The sequence below is a fragment of the Vulpes lagopus genome, chromosome 6, assembly GCF_018345385.1.
Source record: "Vulpes lagopus strain Blue_001 chromosome 6, ASM1834538v1, whole genome shotgun sequence".
Lineage (NCBI taxonomy): Eukaryota > Metazoa > Chordata > Mammalia > Carnivora > Canidae > Vulpes > Vulpes lagopus.
This window is the reverse complement of record NC_054829.1, coordinates 34911055-34931831: the sequence shown is the minus strand read 5'-3', so window position 1 is coordinate 34931831 and position 20777 is coordinate 34911055. Positions and strand designations below refer to the sequence as shown.

The window sequence follows — 20777 nt, the reverse complement described above, 5'->3', positions numbered from 1 at the left end:
AGTATCTTTTATTTTTATTTTTTTTTTAATTTTTATTTATTTATGATAGTCACAGAGAGATAGAGAAAGAGGCAGAGACACAGGCAGAGGGAGAAGCAGGCTCCATGCACCGGGAGCCCGACGCGGGATTCGATCCCGGGTCTCCAGGATCGCGCCCTGGGCCAAAGGCAGGCGCCAAACCGCTGCGCCACCCAGGGATCCCAATATAGTATCTTTTAACATAGGTTCCATGATGTTCCATTAATAGAATCATACAGTATATACCTTTTGTGCCTGACTTCTCTTGCCTGGCATAATGTTTTTAGGATTCATTTAGGTGGTTAATGTTTTTATAGATAGTTCATTCTTTTGTTCGTTGAGTAGTGTCCCATTTATGGAAATATGCCATATGTTTATCCCTTCACCAGTTAATGTGCATTTGGCTTGTTTCAAGTTTTGGGCTGTGCTAGGTTAGCAGCTTAAAACAACAAACAGTTTCTGTGGGTCAGGAATTCATGCATGGCTGAAGGTCTCTTAGAAGAAGGCAGTCAAGCCTCAGTTTAGGTGAGGGAAAGACAGGATGCTCTTCCAAGGTCATTTACTTGGCTATTGGCAGGCCTTAGAAGATCCACTTCCATATACAGACATGTGGCTCTCCCCCACAAGGCTGCCTCATGGCATGGTAGCTGACTTTCCTCACCATGAATAATCTAAAAGGAGAGCCCCCATGACAGAAATAGTCTTTTTATAACCTCATCTTGGAAGTGACATCTTAGCAAATAAATCAGTAAAGACAATAGTAAATAATCAAGTAATTCAGTAAGCCCAGCCTACATTCAGAGGAGCTGATTATAAGGGCATAAATATCAGGAGGTGGGGATCATGGGACTCACTTAGAACCTTCCCATCACAGGCTGCTGTGAACGTTCATAGAGAGGTCATATATCATCGATATATGTCTTCATGTCATATCATTTGGTAAATACCTAGGAATATGATGCTGGCTTTTATGGTAAGTATTTAACTGAATAAGAAAATATCAAATTGTTTTCCTAAATGGCTGAACCATTTTTCAGCACTTTGGCCATGTGAGTTCTAATCGCTCCATAGTCTCATCTGTGCTTGATATTATCTGTCTTTTAAATATTAGCCATTCTAGTGACGTGGTGGTATCTCATGTGTAGTTTAAATGGCCTTCTTGGGATCCCTGGGTGGCGCAGCGGTTTGGCGCCTGCCTTTGGCCCAGGGCGCGATCCTGGAGACCCGGGATCGAGTCCCGTGTCGGACTCCCGGTGCATGGAGCCTGCTTCTCCCTCCGCCTGTGTCTCTGCCTCTCTCTCTCTCTGTGACTATCATAAATAAATAAAAAAAAAATTAAAAAAAAAAATAAAAAAAAAAATAAATGGCCTTCTTTATGACTAATGATTTATTTATTTGAACATTTATTCTTTATTTTTTATTTTTTTTATTTTTTTGAACATTTATTTATGTGTTTGTCATTTGTGCACTTCTGTGATATGGCTGTTGAATTTTTTAATTGGGTTGTCTTTTTTTATTGAATTGTGTTATTTATAAAATATTTCAAAAACCAGTCCCTTATCAGATATATGATTTACAAACATTCTCTGAGTCTGTGGCTTGCCTTTCATTCTCTTAGTATTGTCTTTCAAAGAGCAAATGTTAGTAATTTGGAGATCAATTTATTAATACTTTTTTTTTTACGGATTAGCCTTTTGTGTTGTATCTATGAAATCTTTACCTAACCCAGTATCACAAGGGTCTTTGCCTGTCTTTTCTTCTAGAAATTCTATAGACTTAACTCTGAGATCCATTTCAAGTTTGTTTTTGTATATGGTATGAAGGTTCTTTTTTTTTTTTCCTCTGGGAATGTCTGAGTGTTCCAGCACCATTTGTGAAAAGACTTACCATTGAATTACCTTGGTGCCTCATTTAATTTCAACTGCCTTGTTGAAAATCAATGTGGGTCTATTTCCAGGCTCTCTCTTCTGTTCTGCTGATTTGTGTGTCTGTTCTTTCACTGATGTGGATTACTAAAGCTTTATAGGAAGTCTTGAAACCAGGTAGCTTAAATTCTACAACTAGTTCTTTTTCAAATTCGTTTTGGCTAATCTGTATCTTTCGCAATTCCATGTACGTTTTGCGATCAGCTTGTCAATATACACAGGACTATTGGAATTTTGAGTGGATTGCATTAAATCTGTAGATCAATTTGGCAAGAATTTACATCTTAACTATATTGACTATTCCAATCCAGGAACATGATGTATCTCTTTATTTTGGTCTTCTTCAATTTTTCTCAGCAGTGTTTCATAATCTTCAGTGTACAGGTCCTACACATAAATTGTTGAATTTATCCTGAAGTATTTGATGTCTTTTAATGCTATTATAAATAGTATTATTGATTTTTAAAAAGCATTGTTTTTAAGTTTGTTTTCCATAAAATTTTCTCCTTCTGGTATTTTAAATAAGGACAATATAAGGTTCTGAATAATCCAATAAATTTTAGAGATTTGTGACTAGAATTCAAATTGAATTAAGTAAATGTTTTTTCTCATACCATATTATGTTTTATGACTTACCTGAAGACTATATTAGCAGGTTGAACATTTCCAGTTTGTGGCTGAGATATTTTGAAATGTTAAGTTGGAAAGTTAATACATTATCATTGTTAGGAGAAAAAAGAAAGAAATTACAAGGAGGAATGTCTAGGAAATTATAAAAATGGATGTTTTTCACTTTTACTGGATTTTACAGATAGACTCCTGGGTGCCAAGTTACTCAGGTCAACTTGAGCCGTAAGGGCATCTCATGAATCAGTAGCATAACGTGAGAAGGCCTGAGGAGATCATTGACACCAGGACTGGCAAGCCACAGGATTGCCTCTTCATTTCCCATCCCCACTTCATTTCCCATCCCCACTTCATTTCCCATCCCCACTTCACTTACCTATTTCTCTCAAATTCACATTCCCAAAATTGCAAGTCCAGCCAATGAGAGAGAGCCTGAATGGCTTTCTTGGCCCTAATTTCAAATTACAGAGGGATGGACTACAGGTTGGGTGTTCCTGGTTCTGTTACTGATGGCTGGAAGAGCAGGGTTACATGATATAAAATAGCTGCTAGAAGCCCACAAACATGGAGTAGATGATCTAAAGTCATCCAGTGTTGTTGGGGTACCTGGGTCTCTCAGTCAGTTAAACCTCTGCATCTTGGTTTTGGCTCAGGTCATAACTTCATGGTTGTGAGATTGAGCCCTGGGTTAGGCTCTGCACTCAGTGAAGAGCCTGTTGGAGATTTTCTCTCTCTCTTTCTCTGTCTCTCTCTCCCCCCTCCCAACCCCCCCCACCCCTGCTTGTTATGCTTTCTCTCTCAAAAAAAAATCGTAATAATAATTAATAAAAAATAAAATAGTCTTTGAAAATATTTTTAAAAATAAAGTCAAAGTCACTCAGTGCTGTTGACAATATGGAGTGTTTAGTGTTTTATCATGAAATGATATGAATAGGAGTTGAAATACTGAGACAAATTTAAAATTTCTCTGATACACATTTTTCTTACTAAGGTAAAATTGACGTATGTTGTATGAGTTTCAGGTGTACAACGTAATGATTTTATATTTGCATGTACTGTGAAATCATCACAGTATATCACCATACATAGTTACAAAATTTTCTCTGATTTCAATTTTAATCAAGTGTTTCAGTATCTTAATGTTCTCTCTTTTTCCCCCTTGTTTTCCATTGTGCAGATGGCTTTGGAAGATTCAGAACAGAAACACAATATTTTGCATTCAATTTTCACGGATCTAGAAGATTTGTCAATAATTTTTGAAACCGATGATTTAGCACAGTCTGTACAAGAGTTAAATCATCAAGTAGCAGCTTTACAACAAAAAATCATGGAAAGCCTTCCACAGATTCAGCGGGTGGCTGATGTAAGTTGGCACGATAAAGACGTGATTTCTTATTTTTAATTTATATTTCATTTAGTAAATTAGAGTTATACTGCTATTCAACTCCTAATTATATGAAGACATATTGATCTGGTACATTTTTCATTTATTTTCTTATTTCTTGAATTATATTTTACTTTGATTTGCAACCCATGGTGCATATCCCCATTTTCAGTCCAGAAATGATCTCTTTAAAGGAAAAAATCCCGATCAAATAAACTCATTGTTTTCTCTTTGTCAGATAGGCAATATTGTTGATATAAAAGCACAGATTAGCAAAGAGGGAGTTAAACAGATAACCCCTTAAATCTTTATTTGCCAATAGCAAATATTTACTGAGGGGCTGCTGTATGGCAGCCACAGGATTTTAACCTAATTTTATTTATTTTAGCTTGAAACATGTGAGGCATTTATTTAAGGATGAAGTCACATAGCAAGGGCAGGTACAATTAGTCTTAATCATTTACTTTTTATCAGTTACATTCCCTATACCTCACTTATATAACTTCAGAGAATAATAATTGGTAAACATTCTGGGTTATTGAAGCTTATTCCAGGGTTTTTAAATGCTTTTATGATTTTTGATAGAAATTACTCTAAGGGATATTTTATGTTTTCTTATAACTTTTTCAATATAAGATGCAAAAAATAATTCCAATATAATTTAACTTTTCTTCATAGCTTGGAGTTATTACTACAAAGTTGCTATACTCACTCTTCCATTTGCTAATAAAGTTACATTTATCTGATGTTAAATGGCTCCAAACTGCTTTAGTTTGAAATCCTCACTCTATTTCTTGTAGTTTTTCCTATCTCCTTCTTTACTTTTGCTTGCTACAGTGTCTCTGCATTGAGCTCTTACTGCAGGCCTAAAGGGCCTCTTACAGGGACAGCTGGGTGGCTCAGCGGTTGAGCGTCTGCCTTTGGCTCAAGGCGTGATCCCGGAGTTCCAGGATCGAGCCCCACATCATGCTCCCTGCATGGAGCCTGCTTCTCCCTCTGCCTGTGTCTCTGCCTCTCTCTCTGTGTGTCTCTCATGAATACATGAATAAAATCTTAAAAATAAATAAATAAATAAAGGCCCTCTTACAGTGCGGCAAGTGGACTTCGGGTCTGCAGCCTGTATTCATCCATTTATGGTCATAAGGTTCTTAGCTAAGTCCTAGAGGCTGACATTGATGAGAGAATAACCACTAGGCAAATAATCTGTTATTTGAGTTAATCTGAGTATGCTACAAAGTAATTTAGTGACTCTGTATGACAATAGTTCTTTAGGGATTGGCAATCCTGTCAATTTTTTCAGCTCCTTTTGTGTTTCTTTCCCAAGGGCAACTTTATCATTTTACATAAAGTGATAGAATTTTTAAAAAATATTAGACCCACTTGTATTCAAGTATTTAAACACATTCCAATGATAAATCTAAAGACTTTGTAGATATTGTGAATTTATTTAAAAATTGATTCAGGGGCACCTGGCTGGCTCAGTTGGAAGAGCATACAACTCTTGATCTTAGGGTCATGAGTTCAAGCCCCATATTGGGTATAGAGATTACTTTAAAGTTTAAGTTTAATAAACTTAATAAAGTTAATAAGTTAAGTTAATAAAATTAAATAAGTTTATTGATAAGGTTTTTAATAAACTTTAAGTTTATTAAAAAAATAAGCTTAAAAAGGTTGATTCAGATACATAATACCTTGTTCTTATAGTGTAAGTAATTGAAAATTGGACTTAACGAAAAGTTGTAACTCAACAAAGTTTAAGCAGTGTTTTATAGAGTGGTATGCTATGAATAGAACGACCTTTTTATTAAAAGCAGTCAACATCTATGTACACTTTTTTAAAATTCCAGTATGGTTAACATACAGTGTTATATTAGTTTCAGGTATACAATGTAGTGATTCAGCAATTCTGTACATTACTCAGTGCTCATCACAATAAGTATACTCTTAATTCCCTTCACCTATTTTACCCATCCTCTCACCCATCTTCCTTCTGATAACCATCATCAGTTTCTTCTCTATAGTTAAGAGTTTGTTTTCGGGTTTGTCTCTTTTTTCTTCTGCTCATTTGTTTTGTTTCCTAAATTCCACATATGAGTGAAGTCATACGGTATTTGTCTTTCTCTGAATAACGTGTTCACTTATTATACTCTCTAGATTCATCCATTTTGTTGCAAATGGCAAGATTTCATTCTTTTTCATGACTGAGTTATATTCCATTATATATTATATGCCCTACATCTTTTTTATCCACTCATCTATCAATGGACACTTCCATAATTTGCTTCCATAATTTGTCTGTTTTAAATAATGCTGCAATAAACATAGGAGTGCTATATCTTTTTGAATTAGTGTTTTGGTATTCTTTATCAGTAGTGGGATTACTGGATCCCATGGTAATTCTATTTTTAATTTTTTGAGGATCTTCCATACTGTTTTCCACAGTGGCTGCACCAGTTTTCATTCCTGCCAACAGCACATAAGAGTCCCTTTCTCTCCACATCCACGCCAACGCTGTTTCCTTTTTTTTTTTTAATTTTAGCCATTCTGACAGGTGTGAGGTTATAACACATTGTAGTTTTGATTTGCATTTCCCTGATGATGAGTAATGTTGAGCATCTTTTCATGTGTCTGTTTGGCCATCTTGTATGTCTTTGGTGAAATGTCTCTTCATGTCTTCTGCCCGTTTTTAATTGGATTATTTGGTTTTGGTGTTGAATTGTGTACATTCTTTACATCTTTTGCATACTGACCCTTTATTGATTATAGAACAACCTTTTTATTGATTATATCATTTGTACATATCTTCTCCCATTCCATAGGATGCCTTTTAGTTTTGTTGATTGTTTCTTTTGCTGTGCAGAAGCTTTTTATTTTGATGTAGACCCAATGGTTTATTTTTGCTTTTATTTCCTGTGCCTCAGGTGACATATCTAGAGAGATACTGTTATGGCCAATGTCAAAGAAGTCACTGCCTGTCTTCTTCTCTAGGATTTTTATGGTTTCAGGTCTTAAATTTAGATCTTTAATCCATTTTGAATTTATTTTTGTGTATAGTGTAAGAAAGTGGTCCAGTTTCATTCTTTTGCACATAGCTGTCCAGTTTTCCCAACACCATTTGTTGAAGATACAGTTGGTTAATTTTTAAGAGATATAAGCGGCAAACATTTTTGGTTAAATAGGAGAATAGAATACACAGCAATAAATTGTGTTTTATAGATTATTAACATAAAATATATGCTGCATGAGAGGTTTTTCTGTTTCTGAAATTCTAGGATGTGGTTGCTATTGAAACTGAAGTAAAATCAATAGAGAAAAAAGTTTCAAAAATCAAAGCTATCCTCTTATCAAAAGAAATATTTGATTTTTCACCAGAAGAACATCTTAAGCATGGGGAGGTAAGAAAGCATGGATCATTAAAAAAAACATTTTCTCGGGGATCCCTGGGTGGTGCAGCGGTTTAGCGCCTGCCTTTGGCCCAGGGCGTGATCCTGGAGACCCTGGATCGAATCCCACGTCGGGCTCCCAGTGCATGGAGCCTGCTTCTCCCTCTGCCTATGTCTCTGCCTCTCTTTCCCTCTCTCTCTGTGTGACTATCATAAATAAATAAAAAAATTAAAAAAAAAACATTTTCTCATAATACTTATGTTTATTTTTAAATATATAATTATATGATGTGATAAAAAGTACTTAGTCTTGCTAGAGTAATAGCAAAATAAATTTGGGAAGTAGATGGGAATGACAATAAATATCATGTTTTAAATCATACAGTACTATCTATGAAAAGATAATTTTCTTATAGGTTGGGTTTTTTTTCCTTCATTGAATTTCTTCTGAAAACTTCAAATTTTGGGAGTTTTGCCTTCCTGTCAAATCACAGTGCTTAATAGTTCAAGAGCTTGAGCCTCTACTCAAGAGAACTGGGTTCTAGATCCAACTACACTGCTTATGGGTTATGTGGCTTTGAGCAATTAGTTAACATTTCTTAGATTCTCTTTCATATCTGCACGTTGGTATTATGGTGATTAAACTGGACAATTACAGTGTATACAGAGCTGCTAGCACAGGATTGGGGACATATTAGACAGCATTCAGACATTGTTTCCCCCTCAGCCTAGCAGTTAGGAGCCTATGATTTGGAATAGGAATCAGGCAGGCCTGGTTTCTGTTCCCAGGCCTGCCTCTTATAGTCTGACCCCCTCTGGGTCTTCTAACTTCTGTGCACCTAATTTCCTTACTGTGAAATGGAAGTTCTGATACCTACCTCCTAGCGTAGTTGTGATGATTAAATGAAGTGATATATATGAAGGACTTAGTAAAGTGAATAATCTCTTCTCATTTTTTGATTATATAAATCCCGATCTTTAGAAGTCAGATGTCATTCAAGCAAAATATAATTATACTTTTGAGACTTAGGATATTTGGCAGGATAGTTCAATTCACTAAGCATTTTTTTGAGACCTTCCTTTGGGAAGCCCCATGCTAGGTTCAGTTGCTGTGAATGAAAGAGAACACTACCTGCCCTTGCACAGCTCAGTGCCTGGCGACACAAAGCAAATCATCAGTTCTGCAGAGAGGGAGGGAAGAAGAGAAGGAAGGCAGGGGTGGTCCAAACACAGAACCAGACACAGGTAACGGGTTAGTCTTGCCCCAGGCATTCTTTCCTGAGACCTTTAGCTATCAGGTCACAAGTGATCTAAGAGTTCTTTTCAGTCTGAGCCAAGGAAATGCTTTCAAAATCAAAACTGTAAAGACTAAATCATACGGTATTTTAATTTTGAACAAATTCAGCAGTGGCTATTTCTTTTCATTTATGTACTGTGCTTATCTGATATAATTAAGGTCATACTTGAAAATATACGTCCCATGAAGAAAGCCATTGCTGAACTGGTGTCTTACCAAGTGGAACTGCGGTGGACCCAGATGGGAATGAAACCTCTACCTGTGTTTCAGCGGACAAATCAGCTTTTACAAGATATAAAACTGTTGGAAAATGTGACTCAGGAACAAAATGAATTATTAAAGGTGAGCAGTTTATGATGATGGCCACCTAATTGGCTGAAAAACTTTTGGCAAAAGCTGGTTGTTTTCAGTTTTAATGGTAGGTCGGTGAGATTCCCATGACCACAAGATGCTGCTTTTGTTGATTCTTTTAGGTCTCTTCCAGTATTATTATCCAGGAAATGATATTTGACCAAAAACAATAGCTTATTGCTCAAATGGAGCTAAGATGATTTTTTCTCAGTTCTTATTCTTGTTCGATCAAAGGCATTAAAGCTTAGATATCATTTGTTGGATTCCATCCTACAATTATTGAAGATCTACATGGGTAAATGCTGTGGAGGGAGGTTGGAACCTGAGCAGTACATTTGCAATCTCACTGAGACTCTTAGAGTACCCAGCACCATAAAATCTCAGTTACTTTCCTATTAATCATCTCATTTTATTCTCCAACATGTGATATAGATAGATATATCTTTGCCACCCTTATTTTTACATATAAGGAGACTAGATTCAGAAGGTTAGATGACTTACTGAAAGACCACTGAGTTAACTTGTGTCCAGATTCATTTGTGTGCAAATAAGATAAGAATTTGAGTTTCTAGACTCCTGGTATCATTCATTCTCCGTATTAGGGTCTCTTCCTTCTAACTGATGATATTTTTCAGCCTCTCCACAGAAGGTTTTGTCTCTTTGGTGTTTGGTTTTTGTTTTGTTTTGTTTTGTTTTGTTTTGTTTCATATGTTTTGATTGATCTCCAGGCCCAAGTCAGGAATCATTATTAGATAGAAATTACATTTTTCTTTGGTTTGTATTCCTAGATTAATAACCACTTTCACAAGAACAGAAAGTTGCTGAAAGAGCCTTCAGTTCCACAGACTTATCAACTTCATTGGTAGATCCCACCCCACTCCCACTCCCTACTTGCTCTTCCTGATTAGATAGGTTGGGGTAGGAGAAAAGGTTATTTTCCCCGCTTCCCAACCACTACCTGATTATAGGGAGAAAGCTGCCATCTCTTTCTTCCTCTTAAATTTCATTCCCATTTAGTTAACTACTCTGTGTTCTCCTAAGATTTGAGGATATCGTATAACCTCTGGTTTGAGTCTGAGCTCATAGAATCTCTCTATCCTGGCTATTGACCAGCAGATATCATTTCTTAACACCCACGGGGAGAAAACTGATCTGGCATTCTGTGTACTGTTTTTTCATATGATAAAGATATCAAAAACAGAAAGATATAAAATTTGATCTATTATTTTAATCCCTTTTTTTTTTTGTATGTGCTTTATTGGTTTCTTGGTCAGGAAAAGAAAATAACAATTGTAACTGTGCTTTAAGGTGGCTTCTTCACAGGATGAGAAGAGGTGAAATAGAAGAGGAAATTATGTTTTGTGCAAGTTAGGTCTCAAACTGTGCTGCTAAAATTTTCCAATTTATTGTGTTAGTGGAAATCAGATGTCATCTCCTATATTTCAAAATTAAATAAGCCAGTAGTAGTGAAAATCATTAGAATATGGCATATTTCTTTTAATTTCTGTTTTACTACAGTAAGTGCCCTCATTGTGGAAAACAAGACAAATTACTTTGGAGGTAGGTGATAATAGGATGTAGCTCATTAATGAGGGCGGGCGAACAGATGTGTGTGCAGCAAACATAGTTATTACTTTGCAGCCCGCAACTAAAATTATGATTAAATATTAAAGAAAAATACAAGGAAAAATTCTATGTTGCCCAGAAACTATGCAGTTTTAAAAGATCTTTTGCTTCATTGTATAGCATACAAGGAAATATCTATACTTCCTTTATCTTTCCATCATACTTTGATCATACAGTTTAGTACACACATAGGTTCAAGCTTCACTCCTTTTTTTAAAGATATTTATTTATTTATTTATTCATAGAGACAGAGAGAGAGGCAGAGACACAGGCAGAGGGAGAAGCAGGCATCATACAGAGAGCCTGACGTGGGACTCGATCCAGGGTCTCCAGGATCACGCCCTGGGCTGCAGGTGGCGCTAAACCGCTGCGCCACCAGGGCTGCCCGCTTTATTACTTCTTTAACACTAAATTCAATGTATGGTTCTGGTTAATGATATCTATTCCTCCTGCAAACTCAGGCTGCTCTTGAACCCTCTAGTTGTTACTTATAAAATTTATATCACTGATTGATCCCAAGGGATACCGGATGAGGATGTGGCTGGTTCAGGAAAATTCATCATCTCTCAGATCACATGCCCTTTCCCCTCTGAATCAGTAACGTCACCTTTCTATGTGGAAAGCATCAGGTGGAGCATGCATTAAAATAGCATGAAAGACATATCAGTAATTTCATAAAACTTGCAACTTTATGTTAACATGCCATAAAATGCTTCTCAGCATAAGCCCAGTAGACTGTAAATACTTAAGAATAAAGGTGTGTCTTATTATGCTTGTATTTCAAGCACTGCCCAAGGTATCCTGGCATGTAGTAGAGCAAGAAAGTCAGGTGCTAGTCCTGTGAACATTTTTCTCTGTATTTAGGCTACCATTTTCTATTGCAACCTATATGGGTGTGTGTTTGCTATAATTGATTAAAACTTGTGGTGGGGATAGATGTTGGAAGTAACCCATGAATCTAGTCCTTAGATTATGACAGTCTTCTTTTGGGGGGGATTATTTTATAGATTGCCATAAAACAGACTGATGAATGCAATGAGGAAATAGAAAATTTGAAGCAGATCTTAAATAATTATTCAACTGAGTTCTCCCATGAGCGTATATCACCAGACCAAGCTACCAACCTGCCGCAAGTACAGGTATGTCTCTTTAATTTATTTAGCCTACAGTTCATTCAACCATTGTTTACTAACCTATTGGTGTCTAGAAGCCTTTGGGATAGTACAGTGTGTTTTCTCCTTTCTTTCAAGTGAAGGTGTATTCTGTGTATATTAACCTTCTGTTCCTATTTCATAAAATAGGCGCATTTGGCTCTGTTAAGAAGAAGCTGATGTAACACAGGATATTTGGGCAACCTGACTTTCTGTCTAGCTTTCTGAATTAGGGGCAGGGCAGTATGGGCAGGCTGGGCTTTACGTTATAGGTAAAGACCCTAAACACTGTTGTAATGAAGAGTTTCATATACTAAGTAGTATTTCCATATACCATGATTAGCAATATCCTAATTACAATTACCCAGTTACAATGGTGTACATGTTAACCATCTACTGCTTAGGGTTTTCTTTTTTTTAGTCTTTGTTTTCAAATTAGTAGTTCTACAACAACAACAACAACAACAACAAATGATTCTGTGCCAAGCATTGTAAAGAGCTGCTTTTATCCTACTATCAAGGTGATTGGGCAGGCGAATGCTATGGTATTCAAAGCCAGGTTGTGACACTTACTACTGTGAGGTCTAAAGCAAATTACTTACAGAGGAGCCTAAGGGGACATACCACACTAGGTGGTGGACTCAGTGGTGGGCTCAATAAGGTAGACTCAACATTGAAGACTCAATATTGTAAATCTATTAAATTTCCCATTATGTTAAAAAAAATATGAGGATCCCAGAGAGCTTTAGCTTATATGAATCATATCTACTAATATAAAAATTAAAACTCAGAAATATAAAAATAATTTAGTTTATTTTAAAATAACAATAATAACCCCATTACATATTGGGAGAAATAACATATTTCTATGGAAGAAATTACAGTTTCCAACAGAAAATGTAGTGAGAGGAGTGACCTTGTTTTACATTTTTGCAAATTTCTTAAATCTGGCTTGGTAGAAGACAGCTAGATTTCCTTCTGTTTCTGCATTCCATCTGTTGAGGTATGTAGCTGTGTTTGAAGTATATAAAAACAATCCAACCTCTCAACAACATGTACTTGGAAAAGAAAGGAATATTTTAATAACCTTTTGAATAATTGTGGACATTCTTTGAAATTATACTGAACTCTAACAAGTAAGAGTTACTCATAGATACATTTGTTAAATGGAATCCAAAGGCATGTCAATGAACTTTTCATGCTCTTGCATTAAGATCCATTGTTCTGTCTGTACTTAGATCTTCTAACTATGCATGGTTTTAGGACATCATGCTTGATCATTCAGAAAATATTGTTTCACTAGTTACATAGATCTTCCAAATATGTCGACATTTCAGTAGTTAATATTCAAAAATTCACATTTATTAATATTAACATTTACCTCTTCAGAAAAATCTGTATTTCTATATATGTATAGCTTAGCAACTATTTTTTTAAGTAAAAATAGCATTTTATGACAAAATTGGGTAGTTCTGCTCAAAACTTAAATAATCACACAGAGCTTTTCCCTCTATCATCATACTTTGGCACACAGCAGAAGTGCATTCTGCATGCTTTCCACTTTGTCACATGGAATATTTGAAATGCATGTTCTTTATCAAGGACATTCTTAAGTAAAATTGCCTTTTTTTTTTTAAAACAGTTGAGCACTTGATAGCGAAGGATCTAAATTAATACAGTTACTATCCCTGTCTTGATTCATATAAAGTGCAAGTAGTTTTACCCACCATTGCTTTTGCATCATCAAAGAGTGAAAAATGCCAACAGAGTGAAAAGGGCAAATAACATTTTCATATTACAATGAAAATGATCTTGACCTCGTGGAATGTGAACCCCCATGGGTCTACAGATTCCACTTTTGAGAATAGCCACTGTGTGCCCTCCTGTGCCTCTATAATGCTGGTGTACAGACTGTTCTGTTTCTCTTAGGGTTATTCTAATGACTGTAGTATTATGTCTGTTGGGGGGCATTATACCTCTGACGTTTAGTGTTTATTGGAAATGGACACATAGCACTGCCAACTCCTATTTCATTCAGTTATCATTTCCCAAAGCAATCACAAGATGTTTAACTTCAGACAGAATAGAGTTACTGGTCAGAATGTGTACAGTAGCAGCAGAAGAGCCATGGGTGTGGGTGTCAGGAAGTCCAGGTCTCTGCTCTGTCACTGGCTAGCTGCAGCTCTGGAAAAATCACCTTCCTGGACTTCAGAACTCTCACTTATTCGTAGAGACATGTTAAGCACCTCTGTAAAAAAAAAAAAAAAAGATTTTTATGAATGTCTGTGGGATGGATGGATCAATGAGTAGGAAGAAAGAAAGAAGGAAGGAAGGAACAAATAAATGAGCAGGGAATAGAGGAATATATTAGGAACAAAAATTCCAATACTTGAAGGCTTGCTGATAAGGAGCAGGTTGTCTTCTGATGCACTGATTGCAAGGCCAAGGCAAAGGTGAAATGATGCCTTTCGGGGGTGTTAAGAGAGGAGGATGTTAGATTAGACACCTGCTCTTTCCTCCAAATCTAGGATTCCATAGTTCTGTTTTGTCTTAGATGGACAATGGGCAAGTGCACTTCTATTACATATAAGATATTTTATTTCCACCCATCAATTACAAAATTTTAAAGTAATGTTCTAAAGCTTGGGATCATGTGTCCATCATTCCTATGGTAAGTTACACTTCACACTACCTTTATTTGCTTGTTTATTCCCATTTTGTAGGAAAATTTGTGAGGAAAAAGTAAATGAATTCAGTAAGAGTAAAGATGGCTCCAGAAGCAATAATGGAAGTGTGAGATTTCTCACCTTGTTTCCACTCTGTCGTTCCCAAGTCTGCTTACAAATCGCCTGGGACGTTTCCTGAGCCATGACCCTGTGGGTTCTGGCAGTCAGTCCTGTTGCCACTAGAGAGGTGGCTCCCAGCCCTGGCTGCACACCACAGGCCCCCCACAAAAAAAAACTTTTTACAAATCTCTGAACCTTGGCTTGACCCCCAGAGAACTGATGGGCCAAGTGTCAGGTGGTGGGTGAAGCTAAGTCATCCTATAAGGGGAGCTTATAAGCCCTCACCAGGTCATTGGGAAAGGCAACCAGGATGGGGAGGAAGCCTACCTGACACTCACTCCTGGCTCTGCAAACCAAACAGCACAGAAAACTCATCATCCCTCATACCGAATGATGCAAGCTCCTGGGGGCGTGCAGAGGCCTCAGGCAGCCCACAGCAATGCAAACACTCTTTCTGCACAGGGAAATATCAAAGTTATGGAAAAGCAGATTCTGAGTTTGACCCAGAAGAGAGAGGACCTGCTGGTGGACTTGAAGGCTGCCATACTAAACCTTCACCAGCATTTACAGCAGGACCAGCAAGAATCAGAACAAGAAATGCCATCAACTGGAGCATCAGAAGAGGAAGGAGTGGCCGAGAGGGATGTTTCTGAGTGGAAGGTGGGTAGGACTTTAGGCTAATGTTGACCCCACTTCCCACAGGAGTATTAAATTGGTGTTATTTTTCACCTGTAAAACCTGTGGCATCTCTGTCGCTGGCCTATAAGGAATTTTAAAAGTGGAGATACTCTGAGATTGTTCAATAGGGAATGTGAATCCTTGGGGTGTGTCTGTTCTGGACTCAACCTGGAATTCCTTTTTTTTTTTTTTTAAGATTTATTTATTTATTTATGATAGACATAGAGAGAAAGAGAGAGAGAGAGAGAGGCAGAGACACAGGAGGAGGGAGAAGCAGGCTCCATGCCAGGAGCCCAACGCGGGACTCGATCCCGGGACTCCAGGATCATGCCCTGGGCCAAAGGCAGGCGCTAAACCGCTGAGCCATCCAGGGATCCCCTCATCCTGGAATTCCTATGCCCAAGTTACTTGAGATGTATATGGAATTCCACAGGCAGGTGGGTGGGAGCTACCCCTGAAGTGCCTTCGTCCTTCGTCCAGAGGGAGAGGGAGAAGCAGAAGCAGACTCTCTGCTGAGGAGGGAGCCCAAGGCGAGGCTTGATCCCTGAGCTCAGTGTAAACTCAAAAATGGACCCAGCACTTCTCTAAGTCCACCCCGAGTCCACATCAATGGATACCATTTTGAACTGTTGGATGAGGGGCCACAGGAAGCAGCACAGGTGAAAGGGATGTAAAATTTGATGGAGTCCTTATATTTGGCTGGATGAGGCTACCTGGGTGGGTGGACATCTTGAATGAAGTGAGTAAAAAATAAGCTACATAAAAGCGTAGCCAGGCTAGGATCCCAGTGATGTTGAACAGCAACCCGGCTACAGGTGTGTATGCCTTGCCTTTCAGTTGAACAAAACAAGTTCTATGTCTTTCCTGCCGGCACTCAAGGAAGAGGTGGAAGAGAGCTCCCTGAAGAGTGAAGTAAGGAACATGATTTTCTCATTAAATCTTGCTAGAAGTTCAGTTCAGTGGGAAGATCTTAAAATGAATAGCAACACATTTTAAACTTTAATGCCAATGTTTTATAATAGTGATTGAAGCCGTTCTCTTACAGTATTAATGTTAAGTGCATCTAAATCCACTTCATTCCCGAGTGGGATAAATGTAATTCAGACGCACTTGTTAGCGTGAGGGAGCAGATGAAGTTCTTGGTTGTATCCAACTTCTGAGGACATTCTCTGGAATTTCGAGAGTATGTTGTTTGGTGGGCACTCCTTGGGTGCTTTCTTAGAACTTGATTTTTTCAGATTTGAAGTACTCTTTTAGTCTGAAGCAGCATGGTCAATATAAAGAGTTGTGTTAGCAACTACTGCTGCTACTCCTTACTACTCCATGAGAACTGATTGCATGAGACACTTAAAATTGTCCTTCCTGGTATCAATTTCCATTTTAGACTTTAAAAGTTATGGTGGGTCTTATGCCTGAAGGAAGAAAATTGCAGCAATTTGTTGTCTTTATGTCTCGCATGCAACCACTAGACCCTTTCTCTGCTCATCTTATGGATTGTTAAATAGCTCCACTGTCACACAGAACAACCTGCTCTCCCCTAGACCAGGACACCACGGAACTGATTAGTTAGACAAGGGGAAGCATGGGCTTACTGTATGCTCAGGCCATCAGACAACTTCATAACCTGATTATGCCCCTTTGCGAATAGTGAAAATAGGGAATAGTGAGAGCAGAAAGGTACCCGGGTGGAGAATAGAATGCACAGCAGTGTAATTCTAACATACGATCTATATTTGCTTCTGAGCTAATATGTTTATAATATCCACTGCCTGTCCTTGGCAACAGCAAGAATACATGTTCATCAGCTGTTTTTTTGTTTGTTTGTTTTAAAGTTTATTTATTTACTTGAGAGAAAGAGACAGAGCAGGCATTGGGGGAGTGGAGTTGGGCAAAGAAAAAGTGAGGAGCAGAGGGAGAGGGAGAACAGAAGCAGACACTCTGTTGAGGAGGGACCCCAAGCGGGGCTTGATCCCAGGGCCCTAGGATCATGATTTGAGCCGAAGACAGGCATTTAACTGACAGAACCCCCAGGCACCCCTATCAGGCCATTATTTAAAGAGAGCATTTGAGGTTACATTTACGAAAGCAGATTAAATTCCTAAACTGCCATTTTAAAGATCCTTTTTTGAGTGATGTGAGCTGACTTCCAACTTTTCAGAGTATCTTTTAGGCTTCAGGAAGAGCAACCACATTTGGACTCCTGTAATTTTGTTAGCCAAAGAAAGAGATGAAAAATAGGTGTGTGTGTGTGTGAAGGGTGGTGGTGGTGGTGATATTAAGGGCTATAGTTATACTGCCTGGTAATCTGAGTTTTACAGGAGCGATGAGTAGGATGCTATTAGGGTGGTAGGAAATGACTTCTTTGCTAATCAATTGATTATTGTGTTAGAATGGAGATAAGAAGGCAAAGCCATCTTTTGGGTCTTTACTCTGGAAGCATGATGGGGACATGGAGGAAGACAGAGCATCCTCGTCCTCTGGAACCATCATTCAGGTAATACTGAGCATAATACACATGGTGGTTGGAGGCTGGCAGGGATAGTAAAGGAAGTAAGTCAAAAGAATTTCTTTTCGAAAACATTTCTTGGGGAGGGAAACTATTAGGGCTGAAATTTTTTGTTTCTCACCGTTACCTTTGCACAAATTCAAAAGCAGCCAAGTACCTGCTTATTATTTGCAGTTCTACTATGTGCTCAGTGATAATAGGAGAGTATTTTCTGAGAACTCCATATGTGTCAATTCAGACTAACAAAGGAGCCCCTCTTTAAAAGGCTCACTGCAGTGTTTCTATGCATTTAACACACCTCTCTTTTTTGGGAGTAGTTGGGGGAGGAGTCTCCCCCTAATTCTTTTTGAGCAAAGTAGTATATAATGTGTATGTCTTTTTTGCTCTTTATGACCTTCCAAATCTTCTCCAGCCTCTCAAACTAGAGGGCAAATGCCCTTACCTTAGAAAGTCATTATAAGCTAATGTGAAAATGATGTTTTTCCCTTGTTCCTAAAACATCCCAGCATCACTCTGATCCGAATGCCTGTCGCTCCTGTCTCCTGTCTGGGGCTGAGCTCTGCCAATCCTTTTGTTAAACCTTGGAACCGGGCTCTGCTATACCTGCAGCTCCAGACTCTGCCTCTTGAGGTGTTCCTTCCCTCTCTGAGAAGTAGTCGGTCTCTCCACTCTTCTAGCAAGTTTTCTCCCTCAGGGTCCTGCCCTTCCAAACAAACTGAGCACCCCAAATCCCAGACTGTCTTCAGAAACTGCTTTGCATCCCCGGGATGCCTTTCTCTCCCAGCCTACCCGTAGGCATCTTGCTCATCCACCAGGGCCATCTCACCTTCCACCTCCTTCAAGAAACCTCCACTTTCCCTTCATCCTGGTAGCATTCTGAACCGCTTAGGACTTGCCACATTTTTATGCACAAACGAACATGGTTTGGCGAATGGCAAGAACTTTAACATGGTACAGGTCCTGTACTGGGCTCAGCATGGTACTTGAATGCCTTGACTTTCTCCATCCTGCTTCCCAGGTCAATTACTGGGCTTCCTCTTGTTCATGACTAAAAGTCTTCACTTGGGGCTTCTCACCTTTGGCCCCTTCCGTAAACAAATTTTTGCCCCTGGCTAAACTGCCATTGACTTCCGGAACATCAGTTTAGTGCCTTTTTATTAGTCCTAATCCTTTTTGATTTCTCCAGCAGTAGACACTGTCAACATCTCTTCCTGAAATACAGGGATCCTTTGACTTTCTTAATTCTGTGTTTTCTTGTCACCTACCTGCAGCCCCTCTTTGTCACCTTCTCCCACCCCATCCACCTGCTGGTAGACATCTGCCCAGTGTTTCTTTCATTTCCCTCAGGGCAGTTTTGTCTTCTCCCATGGGTTTGGTAGTATCTCTATGCCCGTGATCCCCACATCAAGCCTTTAGTCTTGACTCTTTCTTTGAATCTGTTTTACATTTCTTTGCTGACAGATTTCTCTTCCTGGATGTGTTTTCTTGATCTCCAGCTCATCTGACCAACTTCCTTCAAAACTGGTTCTTCCTGGGCAGCCCAGTGGCTCAGCAGTTTAGTGCCACCTTCAACCCAGGGCGTGATCCTGGAGTCCTGGGATCATGTCCCACGTCAGGCTCCCTGCATGGAGCCTGCTTCTCTCTCTCTCTCTCTCTCTCTCTCTCTCTCTGTGTGTGTGTCCAAATTAAATAAATAAATAAAATCTTTTTTAAAAACCTGGTTCTTCCTAATTTCTCAGTGTCTGTTTATGGCACCTCTGTTTTCTCATTGTCTTAGACAAACTTCTTTAGGTACCTCACTCACTTCTCTTACCTTCCACATTCCATCAAGTGATGTCCATTCAGTCTTTATACCCTTCTTCTCCTCCCATGATTTTGCCATCATCCCATTCCAGGCAGTTGTTACTTCTGCCCTGGACTTTTAGAGTAGCCTTCTAAGTGGGTTTATAGCCTCCAGTTATTTTTCCTAATACATCTTATACAATAGTAACTGATGACTTTTCCTGAAACCATTACTGCTGAGCTAAAATCTTTAATGGATTCTGATTATTTGCTGAGTAAAATGCATTCTTCTTAGCCTTTCTAGACTCTCTGATCCTTCAGGACCTCCCCTTCCAATTTAGTCTAAGCTTTACTTATAGTTCTTGGTTCATACCTTTCTAATAGTAGCTCTTATTTTCAGTGTAAACTGAAAAGCAACCAATATTTTGTTAGGAACTACTAGATGCTTATATATGTCATCTTATTTAGTAATCATATACATGAGTGAGGTAGATTATATTCCCACTTCAGTGGCTCAAAGAATCCCAGTTAACTTGTCCAAGATCATGCAACTTTTAAGTAAAACAATCAAAATTAGTTGAGTATACTTTTCTTACTACATGGTGTTAATTACTTGTGTGTATATAATTTTCTCATTTTTTAATGTTGGTTAACCTATGAAGTGGGAGTGCTGGATCAAAGTATACATCCATTTAAAGTGTGACAACAGGGATCCCTGGGTGGTGCAGCGGTTTAGCGCCTGCCTTTGGCCCAGGGCGTGATCCTGGAGACCCAGGATCGAATCCCACGTCAGGCTCCTGGTGCATGGAGCCTGCTTCTCCCTCTGCCTCTGTCTCTGCCTCTCTGTGTGTGTGTGTGACTATCATAAATAAATAAAAATAAAAAAAAAATAAAAAAATAAAGTGTGACAACATTATCAAACTGCCCTCTAGAAAGACTGTACCAATTTGATTCCTATCAGGAATGCATGGAAATGCCTCTTTCTTGACCCCAACTGACATGGGATATTTTCAATTTTAGCCAAACTTATCCAGTAGTTTAAATTACATTTATGTTCTAAGAATGTTGAATATCTCTTTGTTTATTGGCCGTTGTATTCTTATTTTGTAAGATTCATTTATTTATTTGAGAGAGAGAAAGAATGTGTGCCTGGGGGGGATGGGCAGAGGGAGAGAGAGTCTGAAGCAGATTCCCTGTTGAGCTCGATCTCATGAACCTGAGATCATGACCTGAGCCGAAACCAAGAGTCAGACATCTAACTCT

At 38.4% G+C, this 20777-nt stretch overlaps 1 protein-coding gene across 5 annotated transcripts in view; it reads left to right on the top strand.

The window, feature by feature from the left end:
• Nucleotides 1-20777, top strand: part of SYNE2 (spectrin repeat containing nuclear envelope protein 2) — a 326121-nt gene that overhangs the window by 208513 nt on the left and 96831 nt on the right. For all 5 annotated transcript variants that reach the window (XM_041759982.1, XM_041759984.1, XM_041759987.1 and 2 more), the window contains 7 exons: nt 3748-3933; nt 7227-7349; nt 8794-8976; nt 11619-11750; nt 15011-15208; nt 16064-16138; nt 17616-17720. In XM_041759982.1, coding sequence (XP_041615916.1) covers nt 3748-3933; nt 7227-7349; nt 8794-8976; nt 11619-11750; nt 15011-15208; nt 16064-16138; nt 17616-17720 — 1002 coding nt within the window. The remainder of the gene's footprint in view (nt 1-3747; nt 3934-7226; nt 7350-8793; nt 8977-11618; nt 11751-15010; nt 15209-16063; nt 16139-17615; nt 17721-20777) is intronic.